Source organism: Oryza brachyantha, chromosome 1 (assembly GCF_000231095.2).
Source record: "Oryza brachyantha chromosome 1, ObraRS2, whole genome shotgun sequence".
Classification (NCBI taxonomy): domain Eukaryota; kingdom Viridiplantae; phylum Streptophyta; class Magnoliopsida; order Poales; family Poaceae; genus Oryza; species Oryza brachyantha.
In genome coordinates, this window is record NC_023163.2 from 19896367 (window position 1) to 19917183 (window position 20817).

The window sequence follows — 20817 nt, forward strand, 5'->3', positions numbered from 1 at the left end:
CGCGTGACGCGCCGAGGCCGGGCGGCCCACCGATCGATGGCTTGGCTGGGCCGCGCGCGCGCGAGGTGGTACGTACGTATAGGGTTTGCCCATGCGCACGTCGAGACGGCATTGTATTCAGCACGTACGTGTACGCCCATCCGTGAGCCCCCTCCTTATCTTTTGCGTTGTCTCCTTCCCCCCCATGTCACCATGTGGTCACCGGGCGTACGTGTTCCTGTTCCGGGGCGCTACGTGGTCGCGGACACGAGAGAGACCCGACCGCCTCCGCCAGGAGAGGAGCCAGTCTGCTGGACCACACACGCCGCGGTGCACGCCTGTTCCTCTCTCTCGCTCGCTCGCTCGCTCGCGTCGCAGGCATTCACTCGGCTGGACTCTCGCGCTGCTGGCTGCTGGCTGGCTGCTGCCCCCCCTGCTCCTGCTGCTGCCGCCGCTGGAGTCACAAGATTCACGCGCGTGTACGGGGCTCGGGGTCATAAATCGGCCTCGGCCCCGGACAGACCGATCGCAGGAAACGTGCCGTTACGCTCATGCCTTGCGTGAGAAGCCTCTGCCTGCTGCGCCTGCACTAGCGCGCCACCGGGACCCGCCTCGGTCGAGCGAGCCCGGCCGCGCGCGCGGCTACTGTGTGCCTGATCCGATGCAAACTCCAGAACAGTGGCGCTCACGCGAGCTCGCAGCGTGGTCGGGCCCCGTCGGCCGGCCGGGCAGAAATTTCGCCGGATCACTCATGCGCGCGAGCGGGCCGGCCGGCCACCGAAACCCCGTAAGCTTTCCGCGCAACCGAATCATGGCCTCCCCATTTCAAGCACGGCGCGTCTGGACCACGCCGCGGAGTAGCCGAGCACGCATGCAGAAATGCTAGCTGTGAACAGCAGCGCAGTACGTGCGTATACGAAGCTGTATTTGGCAAAAACGAAATTCGACGACGGTGGTACACAGATAATTCAAGCCGTGGCAGCAGCACGTACTAGTAGTATATCATTCGAAAAAAACTCTACGCTCGATCGGGACAATACATTTCTCATCGACTCGACACAAAGCAGACACAGAAGAGGAGCACGTACAGGAAGTACACACATAGGGCACGAATACTCAACACCAAAAAAAGCAGTTCCGTGGTTGAAGCAGCCGTTCCCGTTTTTAGAAAATTGCGGGAAGCGGGTTGAGCGGGAACAGGTCGCGCAAGTCCTGGAAGTAGTCGTTCTCCTGCACCGGTGAGGCCCAAGGCGCGCCGGAGGACGTAGCACCGGCGTTCCACGGCGTCTCAGGCGACGATGGCTCCGCGTAGAGGAAGCCCCGCTCGGGCTCGAAGTCCCAGAAGCTACTGCTGCCGTAGACCGGCGCGTCCTCAAACGGCACGAGCTCGCCGAGCTCCTCGAGGACAGTGAGGCCGGAACCGACGGCTGCAGGTTCGCACGGGCCAGCCTCGTAGTCGTCCTTGTCCTCGGCCAGGGAGGACAGGGACGGGACCTTGCGGAGCACGGACGTCGGGGACGACACCGCCGGCGAGGACTCCGCGCCGGACTCGTAGCCAACCGCAGCCGGATCTTGTGCACCCGCGGAGTTGGTGGAGGTGGAGAAGTTGGTCGTCGCGCTGGGGCCGCGCAGCTGGATGGCTGCGTTGTCGTACACGCGCGCGGCCTCCTCGGCAGTGTCGAAGGTGCCGAGCCAGACGCGCACGCCGCGCCAAGGGTCGCGGATCTCCGCCGCGAACTTGCCCCACGGCCTCCGCCTGACGCCTCGGAACTTGGTGCTCGGCGCGCCCGCCCCACCCTTCGTCAACCTCCTTCGCCCCGCAGAACATCCGCCGACAACCCTTCTTCCCAGCTCACCGTCCCCACCGCTGCACTGCTCCGGCAAAGGAGCAGCAGCGGCAGGAGCAGGAGCAAAACCTGCCTGCACCACCGGCGCCGGGGCAGGCGGCAGCTCGCGCACCATGCTTCCCACCCTCCGGCCGCCGCACCCCTCGTCCTCGCCGGACGAGTCCGTCAAGTCGGGGTCGTCCCAGAAGATCCGCACCGTGCGCGAACGCGACATGGCACGTACCAAGATGATGACGATGGTGGTGGAGCTAGTGCTTCACTGCTTCTCGCTCAAAAACTCCCTTTTTAAGACGAGTGGATAAAAAAAAAACGGAACAAGAAACAACCAACCCCTGCAAGCTGACCCCAGCAGGAAAGGAAGCCGCAGCCTTAACAGCGCTGCTAGTGCTAGCGAGCAGGCGGACGGACGAACGAACGGATGGATTCCTCCCTGTGCCTACGGATCGGCAGGGGAATAAAGACCAAAGGGAACGCGAGTAGAACCAAGGGAAGGCAGGCGAGGCGAGCAGCAGGCGAAGGAGAAGGGATCGAGTGGCTGCAATAAAGACGGCCTCTTTACAAAGGGGGAGCAGAAACGTGCAACAGCGGCAGCAGCAGCAGCAGCAGGAGGCAGCCGCTCGCTACGAGTAGCTCGAAGCAGCGGCAGGAGTAAAGCCGCGCCCCGTCCTCTGCCTGCCGCGTACGTGCCGTGCAAGGAGCGGGCCAGCGGCGCCGCGACACGCCGGGATAATAACGGTTTTTCGAACCGAGAGTAAAAATTCGACCCCAAGTACGAGAAACAGAACCCGCAGCGATGGAAGCGCGAAGAACAAGGGCGGCAGCGGAGAGCGGGAGTGGTGGTGAGGAGACCGAACGAGGAGGAGACGGCGGTGGCCTTGAGAGCCGGGCTTGGGGTGGCGGTGATGGGATGGGAGTTTTGGGGGTTTGGAGAGGTTTTTGGGGGAGCGGAGTGGAGAGACTGGGACGTGGGCTGGTGGGTGGTTAGCGCCGTCTTATAGGATCGCCCGACCCGACAGCCACGGTTGGAACCCACGCCCGATTCCGCGGTGGAGAGCATTTTTAACTCGATCTCTCTGGTCACAACCGTAATTAAACTTCTCTTTGAGCATTCGCTGTGCGAGTCAAAAGTGATCCTTAGTTCAGTCTTAATGCATATTTTATAAAGATGTCATGCAAATTAAATTGGGTACCACATCAGTAAAATTACTGACATGTCAGAGTTATTAAATGAGAGAGTTTCATGAGATGAAAAAGGAGTTTCATCCCCATGAAACTCATCTGGCTCGGTTACCTAGATTACAGTTTTAATAAATATGCTATGAAACTATGTATTGAGACTGGCCTTATAACTATGTAGACTACTTTGCCAGTGAAAGAAGTCATTAGTAAACAAAATAAGATAAGTTACCCTTAGCTATATGAACTACATGTATAAATTAAAATAATATTATTTCACCTATCTTCTCTATTGTGAGAGATGTAGAACTATTAGATGTGATGTGTGAGATCCTACTTTACATCCATTGTTATCTATACATTAAGAGTACCCCTATATCAAGGTCAATATCAGAGCTAACCGTTAAATTTAAAATCTTTCAATATCATTAAAAGTTAATCAACTTATATAATAGTTGTACATAAACATATACTGTGTTATTTATATATGACAACGTACACATACATCGTTCTGGATGTTATATACCGTCGGTTATAAATTTATAGTCTGCCTTTTCACTTCTCTTCTCTTACATCCACGTAAAATAGAAATATAATGTAGTAATTTTAAAAGTCATTTTACATCGCTTATTATACTCGATCTCCTAACCCCTTCGCCTCCAATCGAATTTACTACAACTAGTCGAAATTACATGGGTTTACGGGCTAGGTTCCGTTTCAAATCCCGCGCCACTAGTTTAATTACCCCGAGGCCGTCGTCGCCTCGCCCGCGTCCATCCATGGCTCGCCGGGTGGGTAGTTACTCGCGACAATTTACCTGCTCGTGGATTGGACGAGTACCATGAGCTGGCTGTAACACTCCGATCCAACCCGCAGGGCCGCAGCCTGGGTGTGTCGTCTCTGCACCGCAGCTACGTTGCAGGCTGCGCCCCGCTGCGGCCATGTCTGGCACAGCGGCCGCAGCGCGCAAGTGGGAAGTTACGGACGGACGCCGTAGAACGCGCGGGCATGCGATGATGGCTTCTTGACGACGACTACAACTTGGGAGCGGAGCGCCAGCCCGTAGCCGGCCCGTGCCAAGACGCCCAAGTCCGCGCTATCCATCCGCCTCCCGCCCGTCAGGTTATGCAGCGAGCGGCGGGCGCCACCGATATCGCGAGGGGATACGCCGATGCGAATATGAGACAGCCGATCGATCGAGGCGATGTTAGCGCGATCAGGCGCTACTGTTGGACGCGGTGGAGGATTCTCCGCTCTCTGTTCTTGAGGCTAACTAATCTGGTGGAAGCAACGAAGCCGGCCGTTGCATGCATGCGCCCTGTACTGCCGCGTAGGCTAGCTCGTACGTACGTACTCCCTCGTCGCTCCCATGACCCATCCCTCGCGATATCCTCCCATCCAGTCTCGAGCACCAACAGCGAACAGGGTCTCCGCGGCCTCCCTCGCCGTGATATTTTGGCCGCGGTATCACGGTGGTCCCTGAGAGAGAGAGGCCGGGATCCACAGAGCAGTGCTGTTCTCCTTCTCCCCTCGGTGAGGAGAGGAGGGGCCGCGTTGTAGCGGGGCCAAGGGCTCAGGAGGGGAAGGAGCCAATCACGGGCTGACGCGTGGTGGGACCCGGAGGCGTGGGAGGCGGCCATCGGGGCGCGGGTGGAGGGAGGTGGGGCGGCACGTGATGGCGGTCGGTCGTGGCGGAAAAAAAAGGAAATGCCGGTCAAATCGTCGGGCGGAGCACCGGCGTCAGAGGGCTTCTGACCAGAACCCACTAATCAAAGTCTAGTAATTAACCCGGCTTAAGAGCAAGTTCAATAGAATAGCCAATTACTAGCTTTAATTTTTAAATAGCCAATCTAATAGCTAATTTATATAATAGTTACCTCCAAAATATTAGTACATGGTTCCACATATCATACACATACTCTGTCTTGGAGTTCGTGTACAGCTGGCTACAAATTAGTAGCTCACCTCTCTTCTCTCTCCCTTATTAGAGCAAGTTCAATAGTATAGCTAACTATTAGCTCCAATTTATCTATAGACAATCTAATACCCAATTCATACAATAGTTACCTACAAAACATCAATACATAATCTACATGTCATATACACATTTTGTCTCGCAGTCCGTGTGCAGCTGGTTACAAATTAGTAGCACACATCTCTTCCCTCCCCTCTTATCTCAATAAAATATGCTTATAGCTAACTTATAGCCTGCTATTGTACTTGTTCTTATCTCTTTAAAATATGCTTATAGCTGGCTTATAGCCTACTATTGTACTTGCTCTAATACCTCCCCCATGTAGAGATGGCAATGGGGCCCGCGACTCGAGATCCGATGGTTATTTACTCCATTAGGGTATGAGTATGAGCTAAATATATTACCCGTGGATAAGTAATTGGGCAAACACTTTCATCCGATGGATACGCGGGTATGGAAACGTTCTTATGATCCCCATACCCGTTTACCCATGGGTAATAAATACCCGCAAGTTTAAATGCATGTCATGACCTAATATCAAATTAGCCTAGCCTAACTAACCAAAACTATAGGTATTTAAACCATCCATACCTTTTTCACCATACTATATGAATATGTGATGTCCTAAGTATATATTGTCTATGCAATATACTATATGGAAACCGTGATATTTAGATTATTTTGAACTTTTGCGGGTATATGGGTGACCCGACGGGTAAGGTTTATCCAAGCGGGTATGGGTATGGGAAAATTTTCTTACCCGTGACGGATATGAGTATTTTAATGATACAGAATTTTACTAGTGAGTATGGGTATGAGATAGCAATACCCGATGGGTATTTACCCATTGCCATCCCACCCCATACGTGCAACAAGCTCCGCAACCACTACTCGTACTGTCTGCGATGGTTTTGCAAAAGAGTAGTGCGAGATGGAAGCATCTCATGCATTCAGCGCTCGAAAACCCGGTTATCTTCTCATTATCACGAGCTCTTTTGCTGTCTGCACGCTCACAGACACATTTGTTTGCATGATTAATTGGAACATTTTTGAGACACCCTTAACTCTTCTAGTAGCAGGTATTTGTGGACTTGAGGTAAGGCGCACAAATTATTCTTGTATTAATCATATATAGTAAATATGATCAGTTAATTTTAAAATTGTAACAACTTAAACTAGTGTCCACAGCATGCTATGCAAATTGTTAATGCCGGTGAAGCGAGCCTAACTCAACCGGTTAGGTTTCATTACGGTGAAACCACCCTCCGGTTTAAGTCCTAGACTTACTACAAGTGCTTGTATTTATGGTTAATTGTTGTTTAGTAAAAATGTAACTTACCCTAGTGACTTCGATTTCCAAAATACATTGGTTCAGTTTTTGAAGGTGCTCAAGATAGGGCATGTGTACGTGTGTCTATAGTGATAGTGATAGGTGTCTATTACGTACATGCACAGTGTTTCACATAAAAATGTGTAAATGGTGAATTAAGAAATTTATTCCTTATGAAAGTGTTAATGTTGAATTTACAAATTTATTCATTATGAATTTCACAAGTTAGAACTTCAGTTTTCTCGGTATTCCCAATCACATATTTTATTTCCTTCATAATAATGTACGGTATATCATAGGGTCACACTGATATATACTCATTTCATTTCAAAATACAAGATATATTTTGTTTTATTACGGTAATGGTTTAACAAAAACTTACTCTATTCATATATCACTTATGGGATAATTATATTATAAAAATTATATCATAATAAATTAATATTTAAAACACTTCTCTTAACGAAATGAAATAAACACTATATTTGAAAATGAAGGTAATAGATATAATCGACAGTGAAAATTATTGCCGATTGGAGAGGCGCTCTCTGGGCTCTAGCACGGTCTTCACCTTAATTTACATAGTACCTAGCGGTAAAGGCATTCCGCAGCTTCATAATTCTGCCTGTACCGAAGTAGTTCACCGGATTTATATTCTCAACAGTCAATGCGTGGGTTATTAAGTCATGGGTCCCAAATTTTCTACTTTTGGAGGTTTCCTCTCAGTCGATTAGGGCTGAATATATATCGAGTCAACTCGGCTTTATCTAGGCTCATTATCTTAATTCAGTTTGGCTCGGCTAGTTAACGCTAACGAGCTTAAAAAAACTAGCTTGGCTCATTAACGAGCTAAGAAACTGCTACTTTCGTTTCATAGCATAGCGTAGGATGCTTGTTTTTTTGGTTGCAACGTTTGATCATCCGTCTTATTCAAAAATTTAGTATAAATATAAAAAATGATAAGTTGTGCTTAAAGTTCTTTTGATAATAAAGTAAGTCACAAGAAAAATAAATAATATTTTCATATTTTTTGAATAAGACAAATGGTTAAACATTACAACCAAAAAAGTCAAATATCATTGTGCAAGAGAATAAAAAAATCTATGAGAGAAAAAAATATCGAATCCTTGGACAATCTTGAAGACAAGGACGTATTCAATGTGAGAAAAAATGGGTGTCGAATCCTTGGAAATAGTTTTGATGACAAGGACGTACCCATGAAAATTGGGAGAGAAAAAATATGAATAAAAAGGCCAAAATAAAGAATAAAAAAGTTAACATTCTCTTGGTAATTTTGTGCTAGAGCTAATTTGACAAATGCAATAGGTATAAAGGTATAAAGGTCTAGTATTTATTCTTCAATCTATGTACATGTAACAGTGTTGCATTATAATTCATTTGAAATTATGAATTTTGATTGTTGATTTGAACTTAATTGTAAAATCTTTGGTTCATGATTATACTTTAATACATGTTTGTTATATTATAGATGGGTTTATCTTCTTTTTATTGCAACACATGACTTGATGCACTATATGTATGCTAAGCTATTGAATATTAATGAACATAAATCCTATGATTGATGAAATTATTGTCAAAAGAGGGAGAAGAGAGAGAAGCATGTTTTCTTCAAAGGGGAAAGTGAAAGATGTTTCTTTTAAAATTTTTGAGCATTATTCTTCAAAGGGGAATTTTCTTTCATTTCAAAAGTGAAAGATGTTTGTTTTAAAATTTTTGAGCATTATATGTTTTTTGGAGTTGCTTCACAAAAACAACAAATAAATTTTGAAGTGTTTGCCAATGTATTCATCAAGGGAGAGATTGAAAGATTAAGGAGTGATATACAAATATTTGTGATGAACAAATTGGTGGTTTGCGATGGCAAAGTGTTTTTGGGATAAATTGACCGGACGGTCAGACCATTGAGACACCTCTGGTTAGACCGCCGGTACGTGGGCAGCCGGATCGGCAGGTCAGACCCGACAGTTTTGGATTTGGATAATCTTATTGGTTTCGGATTTCTTCTTCGTGGATTTGACTTCTAGATGGTTTCTATACGTAAGGTTTTGTTGTTTTGCTAACAACGAGTCAAGTTGGAGATAGCTTGGTCTCATAATATGGTTTCTTTGTTTGATTCATATGCAGGTGACTTGATGCCTCGAGAGAGTATTACCGGTGATAAACTGGGAGTCAACTTAGAGATAAGGTGACGTACGGATGATCAGATATCATGCAGGATACTTAGGCTAAAGATCAATGCATGTGGTTAGTGAAAATTCCATATGGCATACGATGGAGATATTGTGTGCGTATGCGATATGAAGTTGAATTCGGATAGAGTCCGGATATGAGAATATTAGTTGCATTAGAGATAAAGATATGTTGGTTACGTATAAGGAAAGGTTTCCCACGAGATTGGGAGTCCAAATTCGTGGTAGATACGTGAGTTTTGCATAGCCACGTTGAGGTTATAAATAGGTACCGAGAGGTATGCCCCCGGTGAGTTTTTTTAGTGCCTTTGGTGAGAAAAATTAGGATTTAGATTCAATTTCGATATTAGATCGAAAGTTTTTGTTGGGAGTGATGTTTGTGCACTTTGTAAGAACTAGTTGATCAATAAAAGCCGAGAGATTCAATATACATCTTCAAGTGTTTTTGATCGGCGTTTTTCTAGGATCCCAATGGTCTAACTGCAGGCAAGCGGCCGGTCTGACCGGTGACATACCTGTGGTCTGATCAGAGGTGCTAGCGGTCTGTCCGGTCACATAACGTCAGTTTGACCGGTGGTATCAACGCAGTGTGACCGGGGGCTTCGGAAAGGCTTTTATAAAGGTAATCTTTTATTTTCGCTAAAAGATTTGGGTTTTTGATAAACCTACCATTCACCCCCTTTGGTAGATGTGTTTTACTCTATTTCGATCCTACATAAATAATACAGAGTCTTCGATATGCTTTTTATGCTATAACGGGAGAAAAATAGGCAATAACCTAGTTTTGGATTTTAGACGGAAAGTTGTGTGAGGAGTGTTATATGTGCATTTATAAGCACTAGTTAATCAATAAAGTCAGAGATTTTGAATCCATACCTTCGAGTTTTGTCAACTGGTATTTCCAGGATCCTAATGATCTAACCGGCGCTAGGCGCACCGTTAGAACGGAAGACAGGCGTACAAATAGACGGGGATAAAAAAAATTGAGTAAGGCTAAAAAACTACTTTTATCACTCACTTAACACAGTTACTATCGTTCGTCTAAAAAAAGGCAAATTGCGGCTTTAGTTAAAAAACCAGGGGTGAAAATAAAAACCCTAAAATAATAGGGCAAAATCAATATTAGACAAAAAAGAGTACAAATGAAATTGTTCCTTTTAATGTGTGGAAGTATATCTTCTATTTAAAGAATATTTTGTTATGAGCTAACTGGTCTACTAGTCAATTATACCTCCAATAATTAGTATTGACAATAAGTTTATATGTACTCCATCCGTTCCAATTTAAATATACTATAGAGATAAATTAGTTGTAGAAAAAATGACTGAAATGTCTCTTATTAAACTAGCAGATTATATAAAGTGGGAGGCATATACGGTTACAATGATAGAGATTTGAATATGAGTTAATTGATGAGAAAATTAGTACTCAACCGAAGCATTCTTTGAGGAATAAATTTGAATTTAAATAATGCACTTCCAAAATAACATTGCATGGCCGCCGCGTCGGATGTCAGTACGGTTTAGCAAGTTCAGATACTTAAGTTACAGTATTCAAAATTTAAAATCCAAAGAAGAACCAAGTAGGCAACTGGGCAGACCGGCAGAGTCGTTTCGGTATTCCGGGTTTGGTTGGTTGCTGATGGACCCAAACCCAAACTGTAGGGTCATCGTTGAAATATATTTATAAACAAGAAATAATTTATTATGCGTTTTTTATATAAAAGCAGAGACTAAAATAAATTAAGATTTAGAAATCATAAAATCAACTCTAAATTTAGATTCAACATTTAAATTTTAACAAAATAAATATAGCCATAAGCGAAAAGATAAACCTCAGCGTTAAAAGGATAGGATGGGATACTGTCATATTATAATTAGCCACTGGAGCACCCCCATTAGTTTGTTCGACCGCTTTATTAATTTGTCTTCTGTATTCTCGCGAGCGTGCAGTGCAGGCATGCTGCAGATAGCTAATCTATCTTCTGCCCGGTACCGAAATCACAGTCTAAAAGTACAGATGTATGCATGCGGTGGTGCTTTAGCCTTTAAGCGCCTAGTAGAATCCTAAGTCTATTTTAATTACGTACTCTTTTTACAGTTCCACCGGATTGTACGAATCAGTCTCCCAAGAGACTGTAGTGTAGCTAGCTATGGCTAACCGTGACCTACTTATGCCACTTTAACAATAAAGATAACACTCTTAGCAAATAACTCATAATACAAATAATCCTATAATTTATTTTCATTTGATATTAACATATGTGTAAGAGACTATCTCTTGATTAAGAGATATCTTTTCTCTCTCTTCTATTAAAAATTGTATAGTATATCTTATAATTAGAGATGCTTATTACTACTAGTAGTACTTTCAACAGCTAGTAGTAGCAGATATTTCCATTCACATAGTTCTATTCCCAACAAATAATATTTATTAAATCATTTAATATGATCAACAAAATTGTCCATAATGTTTTGCTGCAGCCTCCCTCCGTTTCATTGCCATAGCCTTATTATCTCAAAGAGAAGAAAAAAACTCATATGGGATGTGAACTCTCGAGAGTTTGTTCTCGACTTTTCGATGAGAGATAGATAATAACTCGATTAGCGGTTAGAGGCTACGTTCACAACCCCACTACAACCATCTAGGAACATTTTATCATAGCAACCTGTATATTGTCTTCAATGGTGGTTGCGATCTTACGGTGCGTGATGCTAGTCACCAGGACACACTCGTCCTGCAAGCAATCGAATAACTAGCAAGGACAAGTAAAACAAGCACTGAATTGCGAGATGTATGTGAAGGTCTCAAAGTGAATCTCTAGTAGGGTTAAGAAAACAAGTAGATGGACGGTTGATCCAACACACGAGTATATAGGAAAGTAGCAAAAGCTAAACATACATAAAAGAAATCCGCTTGTTCTTGGAGACAGCTAAGGGTATCAGGACAGGGGAAGAACGACTAGGGGTCGTGCTCTAATCTCACAACATGTCCCTAATGGACCCAACTTGATACACAACCTATTGTGTCTAAATCAGGTGACTCATCACCATGGATTGAAAAAATGCTCTATGTAGTAAAATGATGATTGCGGCCTCTTGATCTAGGATAGATATGGACATGAGGCCAGATCCATTAGGACTTGATATGATTCTCATGAAGTACTTGAATGCCTAAAATAGACTTTAGAGTCTGAATGAAGTCGTGGCAGTCGTCACAAGTTGGTTTTGGTCTGCAATCTGAATCCAGCCCGCACGAATCCTATCCCCTTTGAATCCTCTCGATCATTTCCTAAGTAAAACAAGAGTGCACATGTCTCTAGGGTGAACATAAACTCAAGAATGAACTCACCTGATAGTTGAGTTGACATGCACAAGCGCGGATAATAGGACCATAAAGTTATACTTGTTTAGGCATGGATGTATTGATGGCATTGATGTCTTCATCAACATGTGTGCTCAGCTATCCCCTATCCACCACCACCACTCAATCTCTTTGTCCTAGGGTTCATGCATTCTAGAGAGGGAGCCAGTTAGAGAGAGAAAGCTAGGTTTCCAATGGAATGCGCTTTGGATCTTCTGTGGATACATCAAAACCGCTGCCAACCTACATCCAAGCTTGTTACTCTTTGAGGTTTTCCTCCTAGCCGGCTAGGCATCTCCAACAAGTACTTCAAGCTTGTGATTTGTCCGAGAAGCTTGTATAAGGTTTTCCACATCCCGCAAAGAATTTAATTAATATAGTGGATATCAAGCTGATTTCTAGGAGTGTGATTAGTAAAGCAAGTGTGTCACTAAGGAGGAGGAGTGTGTTGCTAGGGTTGGACCTCTGGTGGTTACCCAAGGACGACTCACCTAGGTGATGGCTTGAAAACCAAGACATACTTGTGGATTTGAGCTTGGTGAGACAAGGGATCGAGAAAGATATAGCTCGATTGAGCCTCTCAACGCAACAGAGAGTAGGATTGTGAAATCCAAATTCCGATTAAAACTATCGTGTCTCCATTCTCTATTTGCTTTTGTGCTCATTTGTCCATCCCAGTGACTCTCTAAAATCACACTAAAAGGAGACTTACAAAGTTTATTGTAGTATGCGATACATTGGACCGGAGTGTCTAGTGTGGAATCTCAGTCTTCACTAAGAAATCAGACCAGAGACTGATGGGATTTAACTTCCGTTGCTAAGTTTTTATAGGTGCACATTTACCCCTCCCCACTCTGTATGACATTTTGATCTTTCGAATAGTATGGATCCAATTAACCTCAAAATAAACTTCCCTCAAAAGAAAGGGGAACCCCCACCCAATAACTTAGGAATTTGGTGCTAAGAGATTTTAACCCTATCTTCCAGCGTCGGGGCACTCATGCTCACCACCGATGTCATCCTAACGTGCCGACAGGCGTCTCTAGTGTCGTTCCTCATTAGCTTCTCCATAAACTCTCTTTATGCTTGCGTCCTCTTCGTTCTACCAAGACACAATGCTTCCACCAAGGTTGGCTCCTAGTGACACCGAAATGCTAGTTCATGCTGCTAGCAACCGTGAAGAGGATGGCACGTGGGTGGCAAGAACACTCGGCGAAGGTGAAGGTGAAGACAAGTTGGCGGGGTTGGTGGGGATTTTAAATGAGATGTGTTATGCTGTCTTGATCTCTTATATGTTTGAATTCTATCTTAGAAATTTTAGAAATATATTATGCTTGAACCTTATGTTATTCATTTTGGCATATGTTATGTTTGAATTTGAATTCAGTTGTTGAAAATTGAAATAGTGGATATGGATCAATGTTGAATTTTATGTGGAAGCACAAATGTGTGAATTATTACTTTGGTATCAATGTATAGAGAAATAAAAGAAAATAAGTTAGTCATGAGGGTAAGGTTACTAAGGATCTACCGAGGCCCTATTTGTGAAATAATTTGAAACAAACAAATAAATTATTATAATCTAGAGCCTACGTCACTGCATTCTGATAAGCTCTTATTAGAATGTTTTTTAGATTATTGGGTGACTAAAGACTCATCACATCCTTATATACTTTAAAAGTAAGTATTCACCTTATCATCCATTAACTATTTCAGTTTATAATAATCTAATCTAAATAATCCTAAGTAGAAATAAATCGGGTCTAACGCTTCTCACGCAAATAATCCTGAAACAGGTACGAGGGAAATTAGAGCTGGGTTACTGGGGTGTGCCAGAGATGTTTAGCTAACGAAAAGGCTGGGTCCCCTGCGCGCGCGGGCGTCGTAGCACGACAGCCACGCCAAGACGCGCCAACGCTGGTACGTGTTGCTGATCCACAAAAACCACAGCCCGATAGCGCTGCGCACGCCGCACGGGCTCCCGCACCGCACCGCACCGCACCTCACCTCGACACGTGATCGAGCACTGGGCGCACGGTGCACCGCCCCCCGCGCGGTGCACGTTGGCGTACGCGTACGTACGTACGCGCGCGCATGTGCGGAATGTAAGTGGGATCTGCGGATCGGGCTCAAAATTTATGCCCCCCCCCCCCCCACCCCCCCGGGTCACATGCCCAAAGCATATACGCGGCGCAGGAGTGTACAGTAAACTGATTGGGTAGCGACCAAAGCTGTACCTTCTTTTTTTTTTCTTCTTCTTTCCTTTAGATTTCGCAGTGTGTCCTGCAGCTCCTTTTGGTGGCGAGGTACTCTACACGCACGCGATCGACTTTACGTGCGTACAGCATGTCGAGATAGTAGAATACTGCTGGTACGTACGGACACATGATAATATTGATAATTAAGAGACCAGGCGAAATATGCTTACTTCCGAAGCAATTAACATTGATCCGACACAGACACAGAGAAATACAAAATGGATTATGCCATTACGTGTGTATGGTGCGGTAATACTTATACTATTGTATATTGTGCCGGCTGCATATAATTAATACTAGTACCACTGTAAGGACTTAGGATTGCCCGTATAATTTTACACGGAGCGAGAAATAACTCACAGAGAGTTAGATTTAATATCTAAATCTAAAAAAGATTCTATACATATTCGTTATATATATAGGAGTACTATATTTGGATTTCATACATAAATCTTAACTTTTATTTCTATAAAGACCCTGTTTAGATCCATTTAGAATAGCAAATGGCAAATGACAAAAATTTTGGTGACAAAAATTTTGGTATTGTATTTTTGCAAGTTGGTATTTACAGGCTTGTAAAAGTTACCATTTTTTTTGGTAAAATTGAGAGGTGGTCCGTGTCCCTATGTACTTTTTGGTGAAATTTGCTACTCTAGACTGCCAAATGCAAAGATATTATTTTCTTACCCTAGTGTTTAAATCCATTTTGTCAAAAAGTGCTCCAAAATGGCAAAACTTTTGCCATTTTGAAGGATCTAAACAGACCCAAAGTTTGGATTACATATATAACTTTTAGATTCTATTTATATATGTTTGGATTTCATATAACTCTTAACTTAGAAAAGGTTTAAATTTCATATCAACTCCAATATTCTATTTCTATTGGTATAGGTTGGATTTCATATATAGCTCTTGTATCTTACGTACGACTAGTATATCCATCCATATGCATTATTATAATCTGAACACACTACTCTTTTTTTTCTTTTTCTAATTAATGGGGATATTTTCAGCCGTTAGAGTGAATACGGTGAGCTTTTATTGAGTTGTCTTTACAATATAACTATGGGATTGTCCCGCGCAGTTTTCCACTAAGCTAGATAATTCACGTATGATTAGATTTAATATTCAACTCTGAAAGTTCATTTCTAAAAATACCACTACGAACCAGTATACTTGGATTTCATATAAAACTTTTAGCTAAATAAGGTTTGAATTTTATATAGAACTCTTAAATTATATTCATATATACTTGGATTTCATGTGCGACTCTTATATTCTCATTAGATTGGATTTTATTTATAATTCTTAGATCCTATTTCTATTCATATAATTGTATTTTGTATATAACTATATAAATCAATATATATATATACATATATATATATATATATATATATATCGTTATAATTTGAACTCACCGTGAACTAATGATTAAGATTTTTCTTTTTCTCCGATTAATATGGTAATTTCTAGCCTCTAGAGTGGTGTCTTCTTTTAAAGTTATCTTTATATTATAACAAGTATGGTGTCTTGTGCATTTCTATGGCTAAATTTAATTTACATTTAAGTTCTACTTACTACGTTCTTCGAGCTCAAAACTAGTTGATATTTAGTTTCCTTACCTTTGGTCATAAATCTATTTACTACACCTCAATATTCGGTGTAGTTGTTGAGTATTTGCATATCTATCTATATGTGAAGTTGATTATACAAATTAATTTAATTGTGATTTGACTAATAGTTTAAGTTCACTTTAATAGCACAAACTTCGTTCTCACCTATAGCGCTCCATCCATATTTCTATTCGTTTTCTACACTTTATATTACTTCTAAAATAACAATGCAAAATGCATACTTTTGTTTAAACCATTAGTGTTGATCCCTTATGCTAACGTGTTGCGCGATTGAGCTATCTTGTCACCCCTGCCTTTCTTGAGCTTGCTGGCTGCTCTCTGTGTCACTAACCTCAAGCAGTCCTCTGTTGTCATGCTCTAAAGCTTCTCGGTTACTTCGGTTTTTGTTGCTCCTACCGATCTTGAATTAACACTGAGATGATTAATCCATGCACGCAGAGATGCATGGCCGTGCAGCCCTTTTTGCTTTGTTTTTTAATACAACTTTTGTTACTTTTTATACTACCTCCGTCCTAAATATTTGACGTCATTAATTTTTTTATACATGTTTGGCTGTTCATCTTATTCAAAAAGTTTATATAATTATTAGTTATTTTTATATCATTCCATTTATTGTTAAATATACTTTTATGCATATATATATAGCTTTACATATTTTATAAAAAAATAAAAAGACAAATAGTCAAACGTGAATAAAAAAGTCAACGGCATCAAATATTTTTAGATGGAGGGAGTAATATATACAGTTTGTAGAACTTTTGCTTACCGTTATAATTTTGTCATATTGCAATCCAATTCTTTAGATTTTTTTCTTTTATCCGATTAACAAGATAATTTTTAAATCAAATGTAGTCTCTTTTTGAGTTGTCTTTCTAATATACTAGCTTAAAATATCAAACATATTTTCCACCATATGTTAGATTTTTATTGTCATTTTTATAATGTGTTTTAATACGCTACATTAGTTTTCGGGCTTCTGTAAAATAGAGCTTCGTTTTTCTTATTTAATGATTCTAGCTATTGGAAAAAATGGATATAATAAGTTTATGATATCATGATGACAATACTTTTTGAGGATAACCTATGTGTATCATTTGTATTATATTTAAACTACGCATTTTAAAAATTATGAATGGTTGGGACTTAGAAATTTGACTAAATCTTATAAAAAGCAATAAATATTTTTTTACTGGAGAGAATAGATAGATAACTGAGATCGTTTGCTTTTTTGCACAACTGAAATTTGACAGCTTGTACATGGATCATGGTATGAGAGGGATTCGGTGTGTACCTAGTGTTTTGTCATGATCAGTGTTCGTAATATTACGATAATCCGTCGTATCACTATGACACGCTAATGGGGTAAATGGTGGTTTGGTTTCGTAAATATCATGAGAATTAAAAAAAATTAAAAAAAGGAAGAAAACCCCATAAAAAATCATAGAGATATCTCACGATAATCACAACATATTAAACGGTTTTCGCACAAAATCACTTATCGCTCTCGTAAAAACCGTTGTGATTATCGTTCTAGGTGTCGTTTTCACTTAAAACCACAGCGATAATCGCTATAAACCGTGTGATTATCACACCCAACCACTCGGCATTCCCATCAAAACCATGACTATTTTTTTAAAAAAATTAATTCATGTTATTTTTGAGCTTTTACCTCGGCCAACGGTACCCGGATCAGGATCATCGCACATCCGTTCATCAGTAGCTAGTCTCTCTCTCAAAAAAGGTGCAAATAAGCTGTTCTCTGATAGTCTGAATACACGGGACTTGCTGAACCAAAGGCAGTCGTCGTCTTCGTACGTTTCCCCACGAAAACATCCCCACCCTCCTGACTCGCGTCATGCACGTATACCACCAACCCCCCCAAAATTCGTGCCACGGCACACTGACGCGCGAGCACACATGTCTGTACAGTAAGCTAAAGCACACGTGTCCGCCACCTGCTCGCCTAGCTAGAGGGCCGGCCCCGTACGTACTTCGCCGTGAAATTTCCGTGTGGCCTTTTTTCTCAGGATAGTCCCTGGCTGGCTCCCTTGCTGATCAGCTCTAGACTTAAGGTGTCGTTTATTGGTAGAGGCTAAATTTTTAGTTTTAGCCTCTACATATCAAATGTTTAGATATTTATTATAATAAATAGTAAATGTAGTTTATAAATAAAACTTATGTATAATTTTGAACTAATTTACGAGACGAATCTAATGAGCCTAATTAACCCATAATTAGCCTATGTTATACTACAGTAAACATTTGCTAATTATGGATTAATTAGGCTCAAAAAATTTGTCTCGTGAATTAGCTCTCATTTATAAAATTAGTTTTTGATTAGTATATATTTAATAATTCAAATTAGTATCTAAACATTCGATGTAATATGAGACTTAAAAAGATTTAGTACTATCTAAGTAACCCTCAGTCGGGTAGCTGTTGGGCAACGCGAATGGGTAGAGTAGTCGACCGGACTGGGGCCGGGCGGGCAGAAAATGCCATTGATCCATCGAGCTGATGTGCTAATGAGTGGCGATGAGGGTCTCCACGCGCACCGACCTGACGAGTGCTCGACGTGTCGTTCGTTTACCGCGAGCGAAAATTGGTTGGTTCTTACCAACGTCGACGCACGGACTCACGCCCCACACGTCGGTGGCTGACAGGTGAGCCTCGTGCCGGCCACTGTTAGCTATGGGCCCGTGCTGTCAGTGGCAAATCCGTACGTATAGGTATAGCTAGATAGGTCGGTGCGTGAGGTATGAATTCTGATGTGCGTCATAGATCGTGAGCATGCAAAAATTTTTTTCCATTTTTGTTGCCACCGGCCCTGCCTGGCGCTCCGCTACTGTTCGAGCCTTCGAGGACACCTCTACACTATAGTGTAGCATCATACTACATCGATGTTTTTTTTTCTTATTTCAGAAAATGGGAGGAATGGTCCTGGTCGTCCGTACAGCCTCCGGCTTTTAACTAATTGCGGTGTCGTTAGCAGCTGAAACGATGTCGAGTGGATGAGTGCATCCATTAATCCATAGCATGAGGTCATTTCTGGAGGCCGCTGAAAAATCTCATAAGTTTTCTGTAGGAAGTCGTAATGGGAGTACCCCTGCTGCATGAATCATCGATCGCCACCTCTTCATCGTTTCCCGCATGGGTGATACAGGCGACGACCAAAAATCTAGCACAGGCCACCATTGTCAGAGCGAGCCACTGCATCCCGAAGATGCATGTGCGAGCTAGAATGAGAGTGGCGGGGCAGGAACTCGATTTCGTTGCTGCTAAGGCCGCGTTCGTCGCAGCCAACAAGTTAACTAAGCTCTATCGTATTCCGCGCACACGCTTTCTAAACTATTAAACGGTGTACTTTTTATAAAAATTTTTATAGAAAAATTGTTTTTAAAAATCATATTGATCTATTTTATATTTTTAATAATTAATTAATCATGTACTAATCTATTACTATGTTTCCGTGTCAATGATAAGTTAACTTACCTTACCCATGCCGAACGCGTCCTAAATATGATGCCAAAAAGCTAGGCAGCGTACGAGTGACAATACCAACCAGAGCATGGCAGAACAAATAGCGCACCCGGTGGTTGGCGGTGCACCTTATGTTCACTAGGTTTGGTGAAGTCGGAGTTACCGTTGGGTGTAACGTTGTTGATAACTATAACACATTTATTCTTTCGCTTTTTTGTGTACGTTGTAGCGGGGCGTGTGATTGGTATGCTGGGAAACTACACACGAAAGTCTTGCTTAACCCTAAGTTGTTGCTAGCAATGTCGACACCCGCTGACGTGAATCCCTCATTAGAGGCGTCGTGGTATACTTCCCCTTTCTTCTAGTGGAAATAAGTTTTGCTACTTCAGAGGAAAGCGCTCTAGATATTTGTTTTTATCCTTAGAGGTATTGTTTGGAATGATATGTAAGAATTTACCACTTGTAGAAGCGGCACTTAACTTGTGTGTCTATGACAAGTAGGTCTAGGGTCCACATGTTATACACATAAAGAGTAACAATTTGTTAAATGAGGTATTGTAGCGGTGGCAAATAATTAAATGCCTTGAAAGGTCCTACTCTATATCTTGGTGTTCACCCATTTATACGAGTGAGGTCATCTTGGAAAGTCATTTATGTTCTCAGCGATAATTATATTAGTTTTTTCTTAAATAACCATCATAATGTAAGGTTTTTGGGGCCGACTTTTCTTGGCCAACTTTCTTTTTAATTAATTAAAAACATGCGCTTCATGCTCTATTTTGAAATTTGCCTCAGAAAAATATGTAACAGCCATGGATGGATCTCGTTTCAAATCGATTTAGTTCATCTGACATATTTTTCCAAATTTTGCAACTTAATTTGGGTGTTTTATGGTTTATCACTAGTTTTTTAGTCGAGAACCACTTGGTGTATATATGCTGGTCTGCTGTCATCAAAACATGTGCTAATATCATCTTCGTTGACGGACAATGAAATATTCCCTCTTTTCCAGTTTGATTAGAATAGTTTTAAAATGCTTCACTTACCTCCCAAGAGGTCCAACATTGAATTAAGGGGCTATTGCATAACTGACCCTATTTTAGGATCCAACTGCACATTGACCCTGTTTTTTCCACTTTGCAGATTTGACCCTGTTTTTCAAATTAAAGGCGCCGTTTGACCCTGAAGTTACTCTACCATCAGTTGGAAGTGGAAAAAATTTAAAAAAGAAAAAGACACACGAAAAGACCAAAATACCCCCATCTCAAACCCTAAACCCTATCTCTCACTCTCTGACCGACAGTAGTAGCAAGTAGAGGTGGAGGCGGCGGCGGCGGCCGACCGAGCAGGGCGCGAGCGGAGGGGGCGGCGGCCGGCGAGGCGGTGGTGGGCGCGCGCACGGCGGGGAGGGCCAGCAGGCGGCCGATGGCGGCCCATCGCGTGGCGGTGCGGGCCAGCACGCGGCGGGCGCGCGTGCGGCCGGCGGGGCGGCTGCGGGCCAGCGCGCACCCGGAGGGCCGGCGGCGGGGCTGCGGCGGGCCAGCGCGGCAGTGGGGAGGCGG

At 42.6% G+C, this 20817-nt stretch overlaps 1 protein-coding gene across 1 annotated transcript; it reads right to left on the minus strand.

Moving 5' to 3' along the window:
- Nucleotides 1-957: 957 nt before the first annotated feature.
- LOC102715153 (pathogenesis-related genes transcriptional activator PTI6-like) lies at nt 958-2260 on the minus strand. Its single transcript, XM_006644401.3, has one exon. The coding sequence runs from the start codon at nt 2038-2040 to the stop codon at nt 1144-1146; it is 897 nt and encodes a 298-aa protein (XP_006644464.1). The 5' UTR covers nt 2041-2260; the 3' UTR covers nt 958-1143.
- Between the last annotated feature and the right edge of the window lie 18557 nt (nt 2261-20817).